Source organism: Canis aureus, chromosome 10 (genome assembly GCF_053574225.1).
Source record: "Canis aureus isolate CA01 chromosome 10, VMU_Caureus_v.1.0, whole genome shotgun sequence".
In the NCBI taxonomy this organism is placed as follows: Eukaryota; Metazoa; Chordata; class Mammalia; order Carnivora; family Canidae; genus Canis; species Canis aureus.
Window position 1 is genome coordinate 29,358,467 of NC_135620.1, and position 22,270 is coordinate 29,380,736.

At 37.1% G+C, this 22,270-nt stretch overlaps 1 protein-coding gene across 12 annotated transcripts in view; it reads left to right on the forward strand.

Annotated features, from left to right (window-relative positions):
- Positions 1 to 22,270, forward strand: part of KDM4C (lysine demethylase 4C) — a 413,529-nt gene that overhangs the window by 153,419 nt on the left and 237,840 nt on the right. Inside the window, exon 9 of one of the 12 annotated variants that reach the window (XM_077911914.1) lies at positions 4,024 to 6,074. The exons of 10 other annotated variants lie outside the window; for them this stretch is intronic. In XM_077911914.1, coding sequence (XP_077768040.1) covers positions 4,024 to 4,068 — 45 coding nt within the window. In that variant the 3' untranslated portion in view covers positions 4,069 to 6,074. Of the gene's footprint in view, positions 1 to 4,019; positions 6,075 to 22,270 lie in introns of those variants that run through there. One more of the 12 variants, XM_077911916.1, reaches the window with a different exon arrangement.

Genomic DNA, 22,270 nt, shown 5'->3' on the forward strand with positions numbered 1-22,270 from the left:
TTAAATTATTTATTTATTTATGATAGTTACAGAGAGAGAGAGAGGCAGAGACACAGGCAGAGGGAGAAGCAGGCTCCATGCATCAGGAGCCCGATGTGGGACTCGATCCCGGGTCTCCGGGATCGCGCCCTGGGCCAAAGGCAGGCGCCAAACCGCTGCGCCACCCAGGGATCCCGCTTTTGGGTTTTCTGTGTAGAGTATCATGTCATCGGCGAAGAGGGAGATTTGACTTCTTCTTTGACAATTTGAATGCCTTTAATGTCTTTTTGTTGTCTCATTGCTGAGGCTAGGACTTCCAGTACTATGTTGAATAGCAGTGGTGAGAGTGAACATCCCTGTCTTGTTCCTGATCTTAGGGGAAAGGCTCCCAGTGCTTCCCCATTGAGAATGATATTTGCTGTGGGCTTTTCATAGATGGCTTTTAAGATGTCGAGGAATGTTCCCTCTATCCCTACACTCTGAAGGAGTTTTGATCAGGAATGGATGCTGTATTTTATCAAATGCTTTCTCTGCATCTATTGAGAGGATCATATGGTTCTTGGTTTTTCTCTTGCTGATGTGTTGAATCACATTGATTGTTTTACGAGTGTTGAACCAGTCTTGTGTCCCGGGGATGAATCCTGCTTGGTCATGGTGATTAATTTTCTTAATGTGCTGTTGCATCCTATTGGCTAGTATCTTGTTGAGAATTTTTGCATCCATGTTCATCAGGGATATTGGTCTGTAATTCTCCTTTATGGTTGGGTCTTTGGTTTTGGAATTAAGGTGATGCTGGCCTCATAGAACGAATTTGGAAGTACTCCATCTCTTTCTATCTTTCCAAAGAGCTTTAGTAGAATAGGTATGATTTCTTCTTTAAACGTTTGATAGAATTCCCCTGGGAAGCCATCTGGCCCTGGACTCTTGCGTCTTGGGAGGTTTTTGATGACTGCTTCAATTTCCTCCCTGGTTATTGGCCTGTTAAGGTTTTCTATTTCTTCCTGTTCCAGTTTTGGTAGTTTGTGGCTTTCCAGGAATGCGTCCATTTCTTCTAGATTGCCTAATTTATTGGCGTATAGCTGTTCATAATATGTTTTTTAAAATTGTTTGTATTTCCTTGGTGTTGGTAGTGATCTCTCCTTTCTCATTCATGATTTTATTAATTTGCGTCTTCTCTCTCTTCTTTTTAATAAGGTTGGCTAATGGTTTATGTATCTTATTAATTCTTTCAAAGAACCAACTCCTGGTTCTGTTGATCTGTTCCACAGTTCTGATGGTCTCAATTTCGTTGAGTTCTGCTCTAATTTTAATTAACTCTCTTCTTCTGCTGGGCGTAGAGTCCATCTGCTGTTTTTTCTCTAGCTCCTTTATGTGTAAGGTTAGCTTTTGTATTTGAGTTCTTTCCAGTTTTTGAATGGATGCTTGTATTGCGATATATTTCCCCCTTAGGACTGCTTTTGCTGCATCCCAAAGATTTTGAACAGTTGTATCTTCATTCTCATTAGTTTCCATGAAACTTTTTAATTCTTCCTTAATTTCCTGGTTGACCCTTTCATCTTTTAGCAGGATGGTCCTTAACCTCCACGTGTTTGAGATCCTTCCAAACTTCTTTTGTGATTTAGTTAAAATTTCAAGGCATTATGGTCTGAGAATATGCAGGGGACGATCCCAATCTTTTGGTATCAGTTCAGACCCGATATGTGACCCAGTATGTGGTCTATTCTGGAGAAAGTTCCATGTGCACTTGAGAAGAATGTGTATTCAGTTGAGTTTGGATGTAAAGTTCTGTAGATATCTGTGAAATCCATCTGGTCCAGTGTATCATTTAAAGCTCTCGTTTCTTTGGAGATGTTGTGCTTAGAAGACCTATCGAGTATAGAAAGAGCTAGATTGAGGTCACCAAGTATAAGTGCATTATTATCTAAGTATTTCTGCACTTTGGTTATTAATTGTTTTAAATATTTGGCAGCTCACACATTTGGGGCATATATATTGAGGATTGTTAACTCCTCTTGTTGGATAGATCCTTTAAGTATGATATAGTGTCCCTCTTCATCTCTCGCTACAGTCTTCGGGGTAAATTTTAGTTTATCTGATATAAGGATGGCTACCCCTGCTTTCTTTTGTGGACCATTTGAATGGTAAATGGTTCTCCAACCTTTTATTTTCAGGCTCTAGGTGTCCTTCTGTCTAAAATAGTCTCTTGTAGACAGCAAATAGATGGGTCCTGCTTTTTTATCCAGTCTGAAACCCTGCGCCTTTTGCTGGGGTCATTAAGCCTGTTCACATTCAGAGTTACTACTGAGAGATATGAGTTTAGTGTCATCATGATATGTATTCAGTCCTTGTTTTTGTGGAATGTTCCACTGAACTTCTTCTTAAAGGGGAATTTTAAGAGTCCCCCTTAAAATTTCTTGCAGAGCTGGTTTGGAGGTCACATATTCTTTCAGTTCCTGCCTGTCTTGGAAGCTCTTTATCTCTCCTTCCATTTTGAATGAGAGCCTTGCTGGATAAAGTATTCTTGGTTTCATGTTCTTCTCATTTAGGACCCTGAATATATTTTGCCAGCCCTTTCTGGCCTGCCAGGTCTCTGTGGAGAGGTCTGCTGTTACCCTAATACTCTTCCCCTTAAAAGTCAGGGATTTCTTGTCTCTTGCTACTTTAAGGATCTTCTCTTTATCTTTGGAATTTGCAAGCTTCACTATTAGATGTCGAGGTGTTGAACGGTTTTTATTGATTTTAGGGGGGGATCTCTCTATTTCCTGGATCTGAATGCCTGTTTCCCTTCCCAGATTAGGAAAGTTTTCAGCTAGGATTTGTTCAAATACATATTCTGTCCCTCTTCCTCTGACCGAGCCCCTCTGAGCTGCTCTGGGTCCCGCCGCACGCTGCAGCCCTTAGGGAGCTCGGAGCAGTCTCCCCGGGGCGCAGGTGCCTGTTACTGTCCCAGGGAGCCCGAGGGCACCCCCTCTTTCCTGGGGTCCTGCTCCAACTCCCTGCGAGCCCCTTTCTGCCCGGGAAGGTCGGTGCAGCTCCTGCGTCTCCGGGACGGGGCTCTCCTGTCCTGGGGACACTTGCCCCGGCCTCAGCCCGGCTCCTCGCGGGGCCCCTCCCCCTTGGAGGCCTTTTGTTTCTTTATTTCTTTTTCCCCGTCTTCCTCCCTTGGTAGAAGTGCGAACTCTTCTCACTGGAGCATTCCAGCTGTTCTCTCATTAAATCTCAGGCCGAATTCGTAGATTTTCAGGATAATTTGAAGGTTATCTAGCTAATTTGGTGGGGACAGGTGATTTGGGGACCCTACTCTTCCGCCATCTTGCACCTCCTCCCCTGTTGATGTTTATTGTATTTACAAGACTTAATGGTCTCTTACCTACGTAGCTTTCAGAGTTAAAAAAAGAAACAATAGGTTTCTAGGCTTTAAGAAGAAACATTGCAGGTTTTCGAAAAGAATCCTCCTCCTCCTCCTCCTCATCAGCAGCAGCTAGAGTTATTCCTGCAAAGGCAGTAACATCTGTAATTTCTTTTTATCAAAAGTCTCTTGGGACGCCTGGGTGGCTTATTGGTTGAGCATCTGCCTTTGGCTCAGGGCATGATCCTGGGGTCTTGGGATTGAGTCCCACATCAGACTCTCTGCATGGAGCCTGCTTCTCCTCCCTTTTCTGTGTCTCTGCCTCTCTCTCTCTGTCTCTCATGAATAAATAAATAAAATCTTAAAAAAAAAAAAAAAACAACAAAACCCCAAACTCCCAAAAGGCTCTTGCTAGCCTTCTGGTTCAAAATACCTTTTAGGGAGATAATTTTTGTAGATCACACTTGTAAACTTAATGTGCTTTTAGAGTTCAACATTGATCAGAAAAAGTAGAATTTAAGTGGAAGACTGTAATCCTGATTTTGTGTTTCTAAGTGTACTAAATATTAAAATGTATTTGTTTGACTTAGAAATTCTACATTAGTAATTGAAGATCAGTTTTTTTGTGTGTGTCTGATTTTTTTTTTTTGATTTTTTTTTTTTTTTTTTTTTAATTTTGAATCTCAACAAGGCAGTTTAAATTTAGGTGCTGTCACGAAGGGAGGAGTACAAGACCCTGAGATTTTCATGGGAGGTGAGCAGGAGAGACTCTCTATAAACAGCCAAAAGGATGGGATCTAAGGAAGTTGGAACTGGCAATCTGCACATAGTTTTTCCTAGTTCCCCTTATTGTGTGTGTGCTTTTTCATTTTTTTAGTTGAGTTTCATAAAGTTTGAATCTGAAAACAAAAAATGCAAATCAGCTTTTAAAAATACACGGTCCTTGATTGGTAGAAAGGTAAATAGTTGAACAGTGCCTAAGAAATTCTCCTTTATATTGTACATAACAGTATACTCCTGAGGAGGTATTTATCTGGTAGGGTTACTTAGCACATTCAGGTTTTCTTTGGGGATAATGCGAAATATTTCGTCTTATTTGTAACATAGTAGGCTTATTCTTGTGACTGAAAACAATTTTCCTGTACTCCTCTATATCATTGGGTATTGTTCTCTCTTGTAGCAGAGCCAGCATGTTATCATTTTAGTTTCTTTCAACATTTTTACTAATTGCCAACATATCTCATCTACATAAAACAAAACAGAGTAATTTATCCTAGTTACATACACAGGGTGTTCTCCAGATCTCTTCTGCCAAACCTCTCGCCAGAGGTTTCCATGTTTGCTTGAATGATGTGTATGTATGTGTATGTATATATAATTTATTTATTTTATATTCTTTTTTTTAAAGATTTTATTTATTTATTCATGAGAGACAGAGAGAGAGAGAGAGACAGAGACAGAGACACAGGCAGAGGGAGAAGCAGGCTCCATGCGGGAGCCTGACGTGGGATTCCAGGATCCTGGGTCTCCAAGATCAGGCCCTGGGCTAAACCACTGAGCCACCCAGGCTGCCTATGTATATATAATTTAATACGCAGTTGACCTTTGAGCAACATGGGGGTTGGGGTGCAATCCCCTGAACAGTTGAAAATAAATGTATTTATTTTATTTATTTCCATGCCATAACGCCCATTTTAAGAGTTACTTATAATCCAAAGAATACTGCAGCTAGAACAGAAAGGTTATGCTTTTTTGAAGAGAGTAAAACTCAGGTCTAAAAGTTTTTCAGGAGAACAAAATGAAACAGTAAGTCTTTTGTTCTTTTGTAAAGGAAGTTAATATTTTCTTTGCTCCTTCTATCTAAAGGCTGAAAAGATAGCTTAACAATGTCAAAGAAGGGGAAAATTGAAACCAACTGTACAAAGCTGGTTTGGGAAAGTACTTTAAATGAGAACAGTCATCCAAAACTCCACTGATTTTTAAGTTGGCTAACCCAAAGCTGGCTTTGTCTTAAGTCTGCCTGATTTTTATAGCTTCCCCTTGGGAAGCCAGAAATCTCCAAGTCATCACAGCACTGCAGAGCCTTTTGAAGAGCTGTGTGTGGCTTAGAAGTTTATTTTTTAATCTTCTATCATATATTTGGGATGGTTTTACTTTACAGAACTTGTGCTTTTTTAAAAAATTATTTAATGGAGAGACAGAGAACACATGCAAGAGTGGCAGGAAGGGCAGAGGGAGAGAATCTCAGGCAGACTCTGCTGAACGTGAAGCTGATGAAGAGCTTGATCCCATGATCCACAGATAACGACCGGAGTTGAAATCAAGGGTTAGGTGCTTAACTGAGCCACCCAGGTGCCCCACAAAACTTGTGTTTTTATGAATTTTGGGAAGAAGGAGAGTCTGAGTAAAGAAGAAGGATAGTTAAAATTGTTTTTCTTATATAAACTTTTATTTTCCAGATATACCAACAATAAAATGGTAGCTATTTCATTGGAGTTAACTTACTCATGTTTCATTTAATTAGAATACTACATAAACCTGTTACTCAAAGTGAAATTGTATTATATTTTTCAGTTCTGCCATTAGCTTCTTTCATTCTTATGTAAAATTTAGTGTTGTTACAGTTTTATTATAAACATTCTTTAGAGGGTATTGATGTTAAATTTATTTATACCTCATTACATTGAGTATAGTTTCCCAGAAACAGAATAGATATTTTAAAGGTGATGCATAGGCATCAAGTGTGTTTCTAATAGATGAATGTTCCTTGATGTTTTAAAAGTTAATCATATTTTTAAAGATAGATTTGATTATTAGTATGTGACAATCAGCAAGTGACTCCCATCATTTCCTGTTCTCTCTCTTTCTCTCTTTCACACACAGACACACACACACACACACACACACAAGCACGAACTCTGAGGAGGAGATTTAGGTTTTATCCTCTGGTGAGAGACCACATTTCTTGTCCCTGTCACATGTGCTCTAAACCTAGAGATAACAGTTCTCAACCTGAGTATCATTTGAGCTTCAAAATGTGAGCAATTACTACCCATCATTGTCACTATGGAGAACAAGATGAGTATAACTTTTAAATGTTTTTGTGGGAATCATGACAATTTTCAGTTCCACCCCCCACAAAAATAGGACCCAAATGCTGGAGAATTAATACTAATGCAATAAATATTTGAATGTGAGAGACTTAACATCATCTGCAAGGCAGAAATATTATTTAAGTCATTTCACCTTTAAAATTTCATAATTAGGGATCCCTGGGTGGCGCAGTGGTTTAGCGCCTGCCTTTGGCCCAGGGCGCGATCCCGGAGACCCGGGATCGAATCCCACATCGGGCTCCCAATGCATGGAGCCTGCTTCTCCCTCTGCCTGTGTCTCTGCCTCTCTCTCTCTCTGTAACTATCATAAATAAATAAAAATAAAAAAAATTAAAAAAAAATTAAAAAAAATAAAATTTCATAATTACATTGAAATAATGGGGAAAAAGCATAGCCAATATTTAAATACTTGAGTTTTCATTTCTGTTATATATTTTACCAGCATCTTGTTTAAATGAAATATTCATTTTTCTAGGCATATAAATATCCATACATCACTAAATATATAACTGTACCACTTTTCTTCCCCAGAAATTATTTTATTATCTTTTTTTTTGGTTTCTCTTTGGCTCTCATCATTATGTGAGCTTTATATAGTACTTCATATCTTTCTTGATTTGAAACTTCAAAATATTTATCCTGTTCAGACTGATAGATACCCTCATGCCTGAGAGGAGAGAACGGAGATTTCTTTCCAAACTGAGTCATATATCCTCAGTGTCTTTCCCCGCCCCATTTTCTTGATCTTCACCTGTGGAGTTTCTTTCTCTCCATAAGCACATCCAGGCTTAGTTTCCAAATGTCTTCAGCTCTGAAACCAATCCTGTACATGTTCATTAATAGTGGGTTTCTCTCCTCAGATGACCCATATTATTTCCTCACAGAAATTAGTTTATTGCCTTGTATATATTGCTGTTCAGTACATGATTTAAAATTTTAATTCCATGTTAAAGTTTTTTTATGTTGACTTAAATTATAGTATAATTAATTAATTAATTTGATGTAGTAAGGATGAAAGTACTTTTCCCTTCTCTACTGGACAGTGATCAGTAATTTGTAGGACTTGAGGAAAGGAACTAATATAATGAAGATGTGAATGTAGATTTTATTCTTCTTTCTCTGATGAATGGTGTTAGAGACAGCTAAGAAAATGCGTTCCTATTTTAGATGAGACTGATGAAGAATGAAGTTACTTTATTTCTGTGAATTTTATCCTAAAATATAGGTTTGGTATAATTTCCTGTTCTGTGGACAGATCCCTAAAGGAAGAATACTTTATCTTTTTATTTCAAGATTAGGATGTGTAAAATTTTGCTGTTTTGGTGCAGCATGGGTCCAGCATAAGATACTAGATACATTTTCTATATTCTATTTGTAGTATCTGCTATGCAAAATTGTTTTGTTTTGTGATAGTTAATTTTGCCTCTGCTTCTTTTTCTAAGGTTGTCCTTGCTGTCTTCAAGAATAGTTTTCTCTGCTTCCTGTGACTTAATTTTATATTTAAAATATTATTTTTCAAAAGCATTTATTTTTAGAAGTAAAAGTACAATAGCTTAAACTATGTAAAACAAATTTGTTATGATATTAATGGGACATATTCATGAAGCAATAGAACACAGGAACTTAAAAAAAAAACTACATGTTTCATGGGACAATAATCTAATCTTTTTTTCCCTTGGGAGTTATCAGGAAAGCAGAATATGCTTGTAGCTAAGAGAAGCAAAAGAGAGAGAAATGGAATAACATTATCAGATGTATCACCGTTACCCTCATATTCATCCTTGTGGCAGCAGAGCCAGAGATGGCTGACTACTCCTTGCCATGATCATTCTCAACCTGAAATCACAGCAGATTCACCAGGAGCCCGGCAATCAGTACCTAACAGTTATAGGCCATGATGAAGTATGTATATGCACAAGAGAGGTTTACAGTGTTTTAGAAATGTTTGAATCGCATATATTGTCAATGTTTAAATTATCAGGAGGTTTCACATAAAACTGGAGTTACAGGTTCACTGGAAAACTGGGATGATTGGAAAATACTGCTCTGATACTCCTGGGCAGTATTTGCCAGGAGCCAAGCAGAGGCTGTCTTCTTCAGACCATGCAAGCCTTCTCCAGTCCCCCACTTCTCAGCTTGCTCTTCTCCAGTCAGACACAGAGGTATTTCGGGCCCTATTGCTCCTAGTGTCTGCCCAGGTATTTGGTGGATGCCCTGGCCTGCTGCATTTATTTACGTTACCTTCCTGGTTCTGTGGCTATTTGAATTTGCTCCCTTCCAGTACAGGTGTTTTGGACTGTTAATGAAATCTCATTCTTTGAAAATTGATTTTCTGTGTTTTGGACATGTGATAGTAAGCAGTTGGGATTAAACTAAAAAAGCCTATACAAGAAACAAATGTTGGCAAGGTTGTGGAGAAAAAGGAACCCTCGTTCACTGTTGGTGGGAATGCAAACTGGTGCAGCCATTACAGGAAAACAGTATGGAGGTTCCTCAGAAAATTAAAAATAAAAGTACCATATGATCCAGTAATTCCACTAGTGGGTATTTACCCAAAGAATATGAAAACACTAATTCGGAAAGATATATGTGTCCCTGTGTTTACAGCAACATTATTTTCAATAGCCAAATTATGGAAGCAGTGCAGGTGTCCATCAATTGATGAATGGATAAAGAAGTGGTGGTGTATACATATGTATATACATATATATATACAAGGAAATATTATTTAGCCATCAAAAATAATGAAATCTTTCCATTTGCGACACATGGATGGATCTACAGAGTATAATGCTAAGTGAAATAAGTCAGTCAAAGGAAGACAAATAACAGGATTTCATTCATATATGGAATTTAAGACATAAATGGATAAAATAAGACAAACCAAGAAACACTCTTAAATATAGAGAATAAAGTGATGGCTACCAAAGGGGAGGTGAGTAGGGGGATTAAGAATATACTTATCATGATGAGCACTGAGTGTTTGAATTGTTGAATCACTGTATTGTACACCTGAAACTAATATAACACACTGTGTGTTAATTCTACTGAAATTAAAATATAAATAAATAAGCAAATAAGCCTCTACTGAACACCTGTGTGCATAAGATATCTGTGTGCATAATAAAGCTTTCCAAGTTCCAAGGAAATTAAGAAATGATGAAAATTCTAATTATCTTTCCTTAGAATTTCTGGAAGGAGAACTCATTATAATGAAGTCGAATATTAGTGTGTATACATAGAAGCTTGTTCTTTTTGCTTTGATGCTGCTGATGAATTTGCCTTCCTGACTTGCACACGGATCTCTTTCCTATGTTCTTCTTATCTGCAATGGAGTGAGCTTGGCAGTGTGGCACAATGCTGCTCTGAACCTGTGTGACCCCTGTTCCTTTACAGCCTCGAATCCGGGTGACAACATCCCTTTTTGAAGGGATTGTGGATATTAATTTGCAGAGTAGTTATTCTGAATGTATATGCTTTCATCTCCTTTAGGATAGGTTTGGCCATATTGTGTTTCAGGGAAATATTAATTACCTAAAAGTTGTAGAGAAATAGTAAGCTAATTCTTAAAGATGAAGCTGGTTTCTTGTAATTTAGCAAAAATATATCTACATTTGGTTTCCTTTTCCCTTTATTATTTCTGTTTGCTGTATTAATTTTTCTCATTTTTTAGACCTAGAGCCTTTTTTTTCCTTCTGTAATTATCCCCATCGCTAGTAGCCACTAAAACTTTTGTAATCGGGGATCCCTGGGTGGCTCAGTAGTTTGGCCCCTGCCTTCCACCCAGGGCGTGATCCTGGAGTCCCGGGATCGAGTCCCACGTGGGGCTCCCTGCAGGGACCCTGCTTCTCTCTCTGCCTGTGTCTCTGCTCTCTCTCTCTCTCTCTCTCATGAATAAATAAATAAAATATTAAAAAAAATAAAAGTTTTGTAATCTTGGTTAGGTGCAGAATCTTATGGCTACTTCTTTTACATAAGACGGTATCCATTTACATTTCATGTGTCCTGAACTTCATTGAATTTCACTCTGCCATTAGTCTTAGCATAAACTGTGGCTCATTGTGCTTTTCCCTCAGTTATATTTCTTTTTTTAGAATTTGTGAACTCATGACTACTTTTTCCTTTGTTTTAGATCTGTGGATTTTGTTATTAATTGATTATGTACTTTTGTAAGTGAAAGTCTACCTCTGGTGACAATCTACTTTCTTGTGACAATTTTACCCTGTTATTCTATATAGTGAAATCAAGTTCAAGATGAGGAACATAGAAGCATAGGGGGGAAAAAAGAATATTCTAAAATACCATGCAGTGATTACCTATGTGATAGAATTTCAGGAGATTTTTAATCTTTTTTTTTTTAAGATTGTATTTGAGAGAGAGAGGGCGCACAGAAGCACAGGTAGGGGGCATAGGGAGAGGGAAGAACAGACTCCTCACTGAGCAGAGATCCTGATGAGAGGCTTGATCTCAGGACCTTGAGATTGTGACCTGAGCAGACACTTAACTGACTGAGCCACCTAGGCACCCTAGGAGTTAACAAAGTATTTTGGTACTCATTGTCATTGTGAAAATTCTGTTCTTTTTCCTCTAAAATATATGGGTTACTTTTGGATAAGAAAATTAACTTGGATATATTTTCTGTAGATGCCCTCTAAACCAAACCATCAGGAACAAGCTCATAGTCAAATAAAGTAGAATCTTTTGCCTCTTTGCACAGCATGGGGAATTATGTATACTTAGTAGAGGCTTACTGTCGGATTTGGGATTGTTTAGGTGATTTGAGGGAGTTCAATGGAAGAGTGGTCTCCAAATAATTAAGCAAATCATTTTTACCTGACACTCTAGCTGTGAAAATGTATGTATAAATATTATTTTGGGCAGCATAAACTCAAAGTGATTTTGAGATTGCAAAGCATCTAAACGTACCATTGGTGTGTTTTGTATTGATACTCATTTGCCTAAGTGTTTGTTTTTTGAACTCAGGATTAAGAGGAAAATGGTGTAAGATTAAATTAGCTAACTTAATTTTAACAAAGTCATTACCTTTTTTTTTTTTTTTTTTTTTTAATTTTTATTTATTTATGATAGTCACAGAGAGAGAGAGAGAGAGAGAGAGAGAGAGAGAGGCAGAGACACAGGCAGAGGGAGAAGCAGGCTCCATGCACCGGGAGCCCGATGTGGGATTCGATCCCGGGTCTCCAGGATCGCGCCCTGGGCCAAAGGCAGGCGCCAAACCGCTGCGCCACCCAGGGATCCCAAGTCATTACCTTTTAAGTAAGATTTACTTGCTATGATTAGTGATGTGCTTATTAAATTTATTAATCTGAAATTAGATGGTTTTGAATGCTCCTTGGAAATGATAGACATATGTTTAATTATCTTTTCAGATTTTCCATATGGCTTAAATCTAATAATCTTTTATAAAAGAGTGAGTTTTAATCTAAGATATATACTAATATTTCTTGAAGATTGCAAAAAAGAAAAAGCAAAAAAAAGTTTTCACATGTTATGGTCTTGAATCAGGCAAAATGTGTTCTTATATTTGCTTTCAGGGATGTTAAATACATTGAAAAGGAGATTTTCCTGGTCATGAAAGGGAATAAAGTATCTAAATGTACTTAATGTCATTTAAGTCAGAAGCATCACAAGTGGAACCCACAGATTTTAAGATATTTTTGTTTGATACAGACATATCTTTTCTATTAGTATTAAATGGCAAAATTTACATCATTCAAATGAGAATTTGTGGCAAATGAATGATTTTTTAATGAATTTCTTAGTACAAATGAATTACGTCTACTTATTTGCCATTGGATGAGCATGATCTTACTGTGTTGTTCCTGTGACCAGCGGTGCAAGTCGTTACTAATGCTTGGAAAATCATGAGGTAGTTGTAATTAATACTATTGGTACAGCAGTTTTAACAATATATCTTTAAAGAATGAGCCTAGTGGTTCAGTTTGTTAAGCATCCTACTCTTGGTTCTGGCTCAGGGCATGATCTCAGGGTGAGGCTGATCCCTGCACCAGAGAGATTCATTGTCTCTCTCTCTCTCTCTCCCTCTCTCCCTCTCTCCCTCCCCACCATGTGCTCTCTTTCTCTCTAAAATAAATAAAATAAATCTTTAAAAGAAAAAAACCACACATTTCTTTTGTCACAACATGTTATTCATAATATAATGATAGGCAGATTTTTAGGATTGATGCCCAGATTTGGGATAAACCTCTTTCATTTTTCTCTCATATGCAAGCTGTAATATTTCCAGGTTTTTCCAGGTCTTTGTGAACGTGCATGTATACATGAATAAATACATATTGAATATATATTTTTTGAATTGGTGACACTCATTAACCAATGTGTCACTGAAGAGTTACATTATGTGTTATACTTTAAAAAAAAAAAAAAGTTTTTTTTTATTTGACAGAGATAGAGAGCACAAGCAGGGGGAGCAGAGGCAGAGGGAGGAGGAGAAGCAGGGTCCCTGCCAGGACTTGATCCTAGGACCCTGGGATCACAACCTGAGCCGGAGGCAGATGCTTAACTCACTGAGCCATCCAGGCACCCCTAGTTTTACTTTTTTTGTTGTTGTTGATGACAGTATTTCATGTTCAATCAGAAAACTTACATTTTTCATTCTTTCTCATTAAATGTATTACCAGGTAATCCTAAAGGTTTTTCACTACTTTTATTTAAAATTTTACCTCTCATCTCAAATGCATCTCAACTTGGCTCCTCTTGACCAGATCCCAGTTTTCCAGCAACTACTCTACTGCCAACTGATATAATGTAAAATGAGGAGGAGGAAACTTAAATGGAGGAGGGCATTGCCTTTAACAGAAGCAAATGAAAATCTTTTACTATTGCAAATTAACAAACATATAACCATGGGAATGCATTTCTAGGTCTTTCCCAGGACAATCTCTGGAAGATGTTTATATTTACTCTGTTGGGCAAATTTTCTCTCAAGAATGTCAATTTATAATTTCTCCAGCTATATTTCTTTATGTCTGTTGCTCTGTACCCTTAAATAGCTTTGGGTATGAACACTATTTTTTTTTCTAATTTTATTGAGAAAAAATGGAAATTGCTTCCATTTGCATTTCTTCAGTTCTATAAGAGATTGAACATTTTCATCTTTATTCATAATTTTATGTTTTAAGAAAATTCCTCCTGTTTGTCCTTTACATTCTATTTTCTTGTTAGTGCTTTCTTGCTGTTATATGAGTTTTGTATTTAATTAGGGATGGTCATATCTGCCTGTTTTCATTTTTAACCCATATGTTCAACATTTGATGTTTTGCCCAAAAAGGCTTCCTTACTTAGGCTATTATAGCCACAGTCATTTAGATTATCATTTATTAATTTTATGATTTCCTTTCTAGACTTGATTTCATTGTATCGTGTGAGGCAGAGCAAAGAATTTTTTTTTTTAAAGATTTATCTACTTATTTGAGAGAGGGGGAGGAAGAGAGAGCATGCATACAACAGGGGAGAGGCAGAAAGAGAGAGAGCCTTAAGCAGACTCTTGGGAGTCTAGCACTGGCAGTGTCTCACAACCCTGAGATCATGACCTTAGCCAAAACCAAGGGTCCGGCACTTAACTGACTGTACCACAAAGGTGTCCTGCAAACTTAATTTTTTTCCATGTCTTTTTGTTTCATATTGTTTACTTGAAATTGTGTTTTAAGATAATTTTTAACCAGTTTATCTCTAATCTATTTATCATCTTCTAATATGGAGGTTTGTTAGAATCACTTGGAGAATTTTTAATCAGTATTGGGACCTCATCCCAGAATAAGAAAGTCTGAATCTCTGGGTGGGTGGACTATTAATTGGTATTTTTTATAAACTTTTTAGGAAATTATATGTGTCAGGACTGACAATCACTGCTGTACACTTTTATAATAATTTGCATTTGTGTGGGGGTTTTCATTGTTTTTATTGGTCTCTCCATCCCATATTTGTTACTTATTCATTATAAATTTACTCATTCTTATGCTTCCAATTATAATTTGATTTCCTTTTTATTCTAGGAGAGGTGCTATAGCATCTCTTATTCAGTTGAGCTTGAATTCAGCTTTATAAAATAAATATCCATTTTTATGGTTACCTCTGAAAGGAAGTAAGGTTACCTGATATTAATTGCAGTATCAGCCTTTTGAATTTGTAATCTTAAGAGTTACCAATTGGCTGCATTAAAGAAAGTTAACTGTTTTATGACTTACACAGAAATTTATTTCTTTTTAATATGAGTAACTTTGCAAAACTGCCTGAGTTCTGTAGCAATTATTTGTTGGCATTCATTAGCTTCAGCTAACTCCTTGGAAGAGATGCAGCAGTGGTAGTAATTTCTTATAGTAGATTATTTGATAATGTAAACAGTAGAATTTACGTTTCATTTGTCGCTGGAAGTCAGCTTTCTTTTTTTAAAGATTTTGTTTATTTATTCATGAGAGATACACAGAGAGGCAGAGACACAGGCAGAGGGAGAAGCAGGCACCATGCAGGGAGCGCAACATGGGACTCATCCAGGGTCTCCAGGATCATGCCCTGGGCCAAAGGTGGTGCTAAACTTCTGAGCCACTCAGGGCTGCCCCTCAGTCAGCTTTCTAAGAACTTGAGGAATGTCTTGGAAACTGAGTGGGGTCAACAATGCGTATTTATGGTGGAGGCTGTTGAGTATCTTTTATAACCAGAATTGACCCATTTTAGTTGAGTGCTATATGTCATTATGATGGGGCAGTGACATATAGGCATACAATTTAGAAATAACATTGTTATTCTAAAACACTACATTAAGAATTTGACTATCATTCACATATTTTATACGTTTAAGATTAAATAAGTGTGTAGTGTAGGGATGCTCAAATTCATTTACAAATAAAAACATTAGTGTGATTTACTTAAATTTAGCACTTTAAAAAAAGATTTTATTTATTTTGAGACAGAGAGAGAGCGCGCGCCCGCGCGCTTTCTCATTTGCATGAGTGGGGGAGGAGGCAGAGGGAAAGGGACAAGCTGGCTCTCTGCTAAGCAGGGAGCGATGCAGAGCTCAGTCCCAGAAACCTGAGATATTGACCTGAGCCAAAGGCAGCCACTTAACCAGTTAACCGACTGAGCCACCCAGGTGCTCCTTAAATTTAGTACTTTGCGTGTACTTTGTGTATAAATTGGGAGTAAAGTTATAAAAGCAGGAACTAGCAATATTATTTAAATGGTTTTTGTGTTATTACACAGTTTATGAAAATTGATGTTTTGTCGTTTTAAGCATATATGTTTCCTTGTCTTTATCCTTTTAGTATTAGCAGTAAGGTAATAAGATTTTATGCTATTATTTAGTTTATATTTTAAGAAATATAACTATAAAGATGAAAATTGGCTTAAGACACGTATTGCTAGTGATTGGTCTGATCTTATGAAAGGAAATTTGAGAAAATGTTTGAAAAACTTTTTTTTTTTTAAATGTTTGAAAAACTTAAAAAAATGTACATTCTCTATGATCTGGTATTTTACTTCTAAGAATTTGAGGTAAGGAAATAGATAGGAAGAAATAGGTACAGATAAATGCAAGATTTTATTTGTAATTAAAACAGCAAAATAAAACCACCTGACAGCTGACAGTGTCTAGCAGTAGGGGATTAGTGACATAAATTATGGTGCAGTTACCTAGAATACTATGGAACCATTCAGCAGTGTTGTTAGGTGAATATTTAGTGCCATGGGACCCTGTTCAGTATGTCTTAAGACAGCCATCATGTGAAGTACTGTTCCCATGACAGAAGCACACTTAAGTGAGTATAAGCAAAGTACATTAAATGTTGTACTTCCTAGGTGGTTATTATTTTCCTCATGGTATCCTTTGTTACTTTCAGTATTACTCCAGTGAGCATGTTTAATTTTGCATTTGGGGTGGGGACTGAACACATTTTAAAAAATTTTTTTGCTTCCTGAGATGACTAGTACTGGCATTTTTATATGGTGTCTTTATAAATGGTTTAAGGCATCAGGATGAATATGGTAATATGTAACAAAATGTAGTACATTATTAGAGCCATTTTCATGATTAATTGATACTTTTGTATTTTAGATGTTAGAAATTTCTTGCCAACTTTTCTCTGTGAAATAACTGGAATTGGTAATAGATCTTTTTTGTTTATTTCAGCACATTTTATGAGTGGATATTTATTATGAAAAACATCAAATATCTTCTTTTCACTAAGAGTTGACAGCCAGAGTGTTCGCACTTGATTGAACTGATGGCATATAATAGTCTGTTTATTTAATAACTTTAGCTTACTCAGCCATTTTGAACCATAATGGAGTAAAGATTCTCTGCCTTCAGTTTTTGAAGATAAAATTGAGAGATTTAAACACGATTCATTCTGCTTTGACCTATGGTTTGAATTAACTTGGCTGTTTGCATTCATTTTCAAGAGTCGCACTCAGTCCTTCAAAAGTAATAATCTAATCAATCCATTTGCTTTTCAAATTACTCTGGAGATAGTCCTAAGCTACCTAAACTATCAAGCTTTTTTTTTTTATTAGAATAAGAAATATAAAATTGATTTTGATACACTTTGAAAACAGTATGTATTTAAGAGAGCAACACTTTGTTTCTAATAAAAGTCTCAGTGGTGATGTTACACAAACATTTTGCCAATTCATGATGACCTTTGCTTGCTGATCCTCAGATATGATTAGTGAGCTTTGAGAGAACTGAGAGTTTTTCAATGTTGTTATCGAGTTAGTTCTGGGTGATAGTAAAATGCACTAATTTTGTTAGTATGCCACCATCTCACCTTGCTCCTGTTGTGGGCACCATATACAGCACACATAGGCTGTGGGGAAGTCTGCAGGCAGTATTTCCCAGAGGCCCTACGTGTTCTTCTTACCCAAGCATATACCTTATTCTGTTTTCACATCGAGCTGACCAGGCAGCACCCCTTCTAAAGGAATTGTTCTCTCCCTATCTTCAATCCCTTTATTTTTTATTGGTTATGAATCAATGTATCTTTCAGTGTCTAAATAGCAAACGTACCCTTCTTCATGCAATATGGCTTTTTCCTGAGGCTTAATTTCAATCTTTTTAGTACTTGGTCCTGTAAATGCCTTTGGGCTACAGTTTTGTTTTTTTTTGTTCCTAGAAAAGGGGGGCTGTGCTTTTCTCTGTGCTTTCTTAAAACTGCAGAATTCTTGCACATATATTGAATAAAATTAAAGATTCTATGTGATAATGAACTATTCTGATAGCTACACTTGCCAAGCTAGATAGGCACAATGCACAGGACATGATCTTTTATTCTTCCTTTCAGGAGTTAAGTACAAGGAGAAGACTGTAAGCCCTATAAAGTTATGAGAAAAATCGCTACATATGTTTATATGTGCACTTTTCTGGAGTTTGGGTCCATGGCTTTTTATCAGATTGTAAACAGCAATTTCTACAAGATTAAGAATGTCTACTTTAAATGATTTACCATTTTAAGTGATTTTCAAAGAGCACCTAAGTCCAAAAGAAGGAGGATCAAAGCCAGTAGTTATTAGTTCATTCAGAATTTCTTAAGTGGTCAGAATTTTTACACCTTCTTCCTAGTTCATGGGTTTTATAATTTTTTATTTTTTTATTTTTAAAAGATTTTATGTATTTATTCATGAGAGACAGAGAGAGAGGCACAGACACAGGCAGAAGCAGGCTCCATGCAAGGAGCCTGACATGGGACTCTATCCCTGGTCTCCAGGATTACACCCTGGGCTGAAGGCGGTGCTAAACCACTGAGCCACCCGGGCTGCCCTATTTCATGGGTTTTAGAACCTGGGGAGAAAATTCTTGTTCTGTTTAATTTTGGGTTAACTTGGCCAGGGACAGAAAATGGCATCTTGAGAACTGAAGGCTGGTCCTAATTATTTTGCTTTCATTTCTAGTTACTCAGGAGACATTAGGGAATTTCTTTCAAAGAGTGAGAATTCTTAATTTGCTAGTGTGAACCATCATATACTTATGGAAGTTCAATGCTAGATCATTGGGCCTCCCCTTCAGACATGGGTGAGTGCATGCAGGCTGCATGCAGGCTTAAAAGGACAGTGCTGGTAACTGGATAGTGGCAATCTCCAGATTTCTAGTATATAGCTTATGTCTGGATGCCTCCCTATGTTTTAGTAGAAATTCTTCTGGCTGGGAGGAATGGACATAAAATTTTAGGATAATTTTTTGGTCGGTGATATGAAACAAGAGTAATCATTCAGTTATTTAGGTAGGATAAAGCACAGAAAGATGAGAGGCTCAATGCACACAGTTGTGTATGTTGAAACATTTTTATTTTTTATCTCTGAATGGAGGCAAAGCTGTCCACCATATTGTTCCTTGTCCTTGTTTTGCCCTTTCTTTTACATAGAGGGCAATGGACCATTACTTAGGTTCCACAGAGCTGTGTGTAAAGGCTCCTTCTCCAGAGCTGAGCAGGGAGGGCTTTGATCTGGATTCACTTAATCATTCAATTTTCCCACTTTTTTGCTGGCAGATTTGTGTGGAATTTGTGCTACAGTCTTACCAAGTATGTTTCCTGGAAAGGAAAGTGTGACCAGCCACTAATTAATGGTGCAATGTTTCTTAAAATTTAGCACTTAAAAAGAAAAATTCCAGCTTCCTCTTGTTTTGTAAAACAGTTATAATCTTTTGGCTTCTTTCCACATTGTAGCCTTTAACTTGGATTGTATACCAGAGCTGTACCACTTCTGACTGTGCTTTATTTCCAGAGCCTCCTTTAGTTCTTTCAAAAATGGTGATGTGGGGTGCTGATAACTCCTGTCTTTTAATTTTGTGTTGACTGTCTAGTTAAAGAGTCAAATGCCACCTCATCTATTTTTCTAAGTTATGGGTTGGTAAGTTATGGCCCCTGCCATTTTTTGTAAACAAAGTTGTATTGGGATACAGCTATTCATATTTGTTTATGTGTTATCTATGGCTGCTTTTATACTACAATGGGAGACTTGAGTAGTTGTGACAAAGATCATATGGTTCACAGAGCTGGGAATATTTACCATGTGTTATTTTTCAGAAAAAGATTTCTGGACAGTTGGTCTGTGAGATCTGACTAGGCTCAGGGACCTAGCATTTTCAAATGTCTACATAGCTTTAGGTGGAGAACCTGCTGGTGTGCTTGTTGGTTTCAGAGATAGGTTTCTTTCCTTTAGCAGAGCACATGAAGTGGTGTCCCTTTTTTTGTCCACAGACCTCATTGGGAGCTTGTAGTGCTCTGAGGCAGTGTTCCTAGTACCACAACCTTTTCCAGCATCCTCAGTCATGACTGTAGTTTTGAGATGGTGTTTTAAGGGATAGGCTGTTTTGAGTCATGCTCCTCTTCACAGTGAACACGTGTTGTACTTTCATACATGGTTAAGATGGGCAAGGGACCTGCCAGCTTTCCTGAACTCACTTCATAGAAGGGCTGATTAGCATGAAGCATGACCTCTTGTTTGTGATATTTTTCAGGCTGCAGCATAGAGAGTTAGAAAATAATGACTTTGTTATAGCCTCTTTTATTTGTAATGCCCTGAAAACACATGTGCAAATTCTCTCTGGCACACAGCTGCTTAGAAAGATAATGCTCTGCAAAATACCACTAGTCATCACTTTTGATATTTATTTGTATCACAAATCCTTTAATATATTTTATTATAAATGTTTCAAACTAAATCCACCATTCATTTTCTTTACAAAATGAGTAGTTGCAAGACTGAAATCTATGGCCAGTTTTTCATGGAGATTTTTAGATTTGCCTCTCCATTCTTCATTGCAACCTTTCTTTTGCGACCTTATTCTTTCCAAGCAAAGAAGGACTGCATTTTGGTCAATTTAGAGCTTGTCAAAATCATGATGAAATTAGGGTAAAATTTTTTTCTCTACAGTAATGGCAGTAGCAACAGTGGTGGTAGCCACATCAAAGAATATTTGTGGGTCATGATCCCACTGCAATGATTAGATATGAAACATGGAGACTCCTGTTTCTCAGAGGACCATTTTATTCTGTGCATAGAATCACGGTTCCTTCCCAGAAGTGTCTTGTGTTGCAGATGATCTCTGTCATGTATGCCTCTGTGAATGGGTATTTATTCTCACAAAGTTGATGTGTGGTATGAAAGCTATTCTCTAATCTAAACTGTGCCTTGATTAGAGAAAATGTGGAAAATGGAACCAGGGTGTCCATATTACAGTGAAGCCATGTCAACTGAGGTGGCATGATGATGGGTGGTATGTGCTTAGTTTTGGAATCTGAGAGCGTGGTCCATACTCTGGCTATGCTCCTTACTAACTGGACAGCTTTATACAATCCACCTAGCCCTCTGAGCCTCACATTCCTCTACAGTAAAGTGCACACACTTGGAGTACATATTTTTATGATTGTAATAATGAAAGTATCATCACTAGAAAGCTACAGAATCCATGTGTGAGGGGCACAGAAACGTTGGATTGTCATATGGTGTGACCTCCAAGTATATTACTCATCCAAGGGAAAGAATGATTGTGGGATGGGCATGCATTAGTTGCATTCAGCTACTCCTGATTTTGTAAACAACATTTGGGACTTTTAGCAAAGAGCAAAGCTGCCTTATTTTTTTTTTTTTAATTGTTTGAAGATTCTCTTTTCATTGCAGGGCAAAGAAAAGTTTTCTCCAACTAGATGGTTCCAAACTGATTCATAGTTCTGTCCTTTACTTGTCAACTCTACACTTTGTCAAACAATTGACAACAATAGCACAATTCAAAAAACTACTAAAAGAGCATTTTCAGTAGAAATTACCTAATTATTGTGACAGTAGCTAAGGAAAATAATATAGCTCTGAGTAAGGTATCATTTCTTCTCTTGAATAGTTCGGTTATAAAGTTTATGGTTTCATATGATAACATCACTAGAGAGGAAAGAATAGGGTTTTCTAGAAGGTATTGTACAGTCTTAGGGGGAAATCATAAGATCCCTTTTATGCCTCTCTTTCAAAGCCTAACATCTGGAATAAACCATTCATAGTCGTTCCGACACCTTTTTCATCCCTTTTTAGAGCTATCCAGGAACCCAAAGACCAAATGACTTGGTCTGAGATAGCTCTATTCCAGATACTTTCTCTAAAAGAAACAGGTAAGAAGAGGAGAGCTGGAGAGCCCCCAAGCTTTCTTCCTGGCTTTATAGTTTTTGAAAACACCTGCAGAGTCCCACCTTCCAGTCTTGGGCCTCTTATGTTCATCTTATGCAGTAACAGATGGAGGAGAGGGTGTCAGTTGCCTCTTCTCTTTTTGGAGTGGTGGTCTGTCTCATTGCATCATTGTCATTTTTCTTTTGCATTTTAGATGATGATGTCTGTCATGGGTTCCTAGAGAGTATGCTCTGTATTGTTATTTCTGAATTTTTACCTGCCTAATGAATTTTAAGCATTCTGGCTTTTTCTTGTTTGTAGTTATTGTAGCACAATACCAGCAGATAACAGAGCCACATATTTACTCTGAAAAACTGGAAAAGCCATTTCATGGGTTTTTACACTGGTCAGATTTACTGAAGAAGTGCACAGCTACTGTCATTTCTAGATTTGTTTAATTTATGAGTTCCTATTAGAGTTCATAAGACAACTCCAAGAAGTCTAAGTGACTTGTAATTTATAGCCATGGTATGTTAATTCTGTGAAATTGTAGTCTAGTTAAGCTAAATGAATTATGACTACATTCATAAGTTGTTTATACCAAACAACATGATAGATATATATGTCTTCCTTTGAATCATAATAAAAGGAAATGCCTGTCAACCTAATTTATCACCAGGCATGTTCATATTTAAAGCCTTTTATA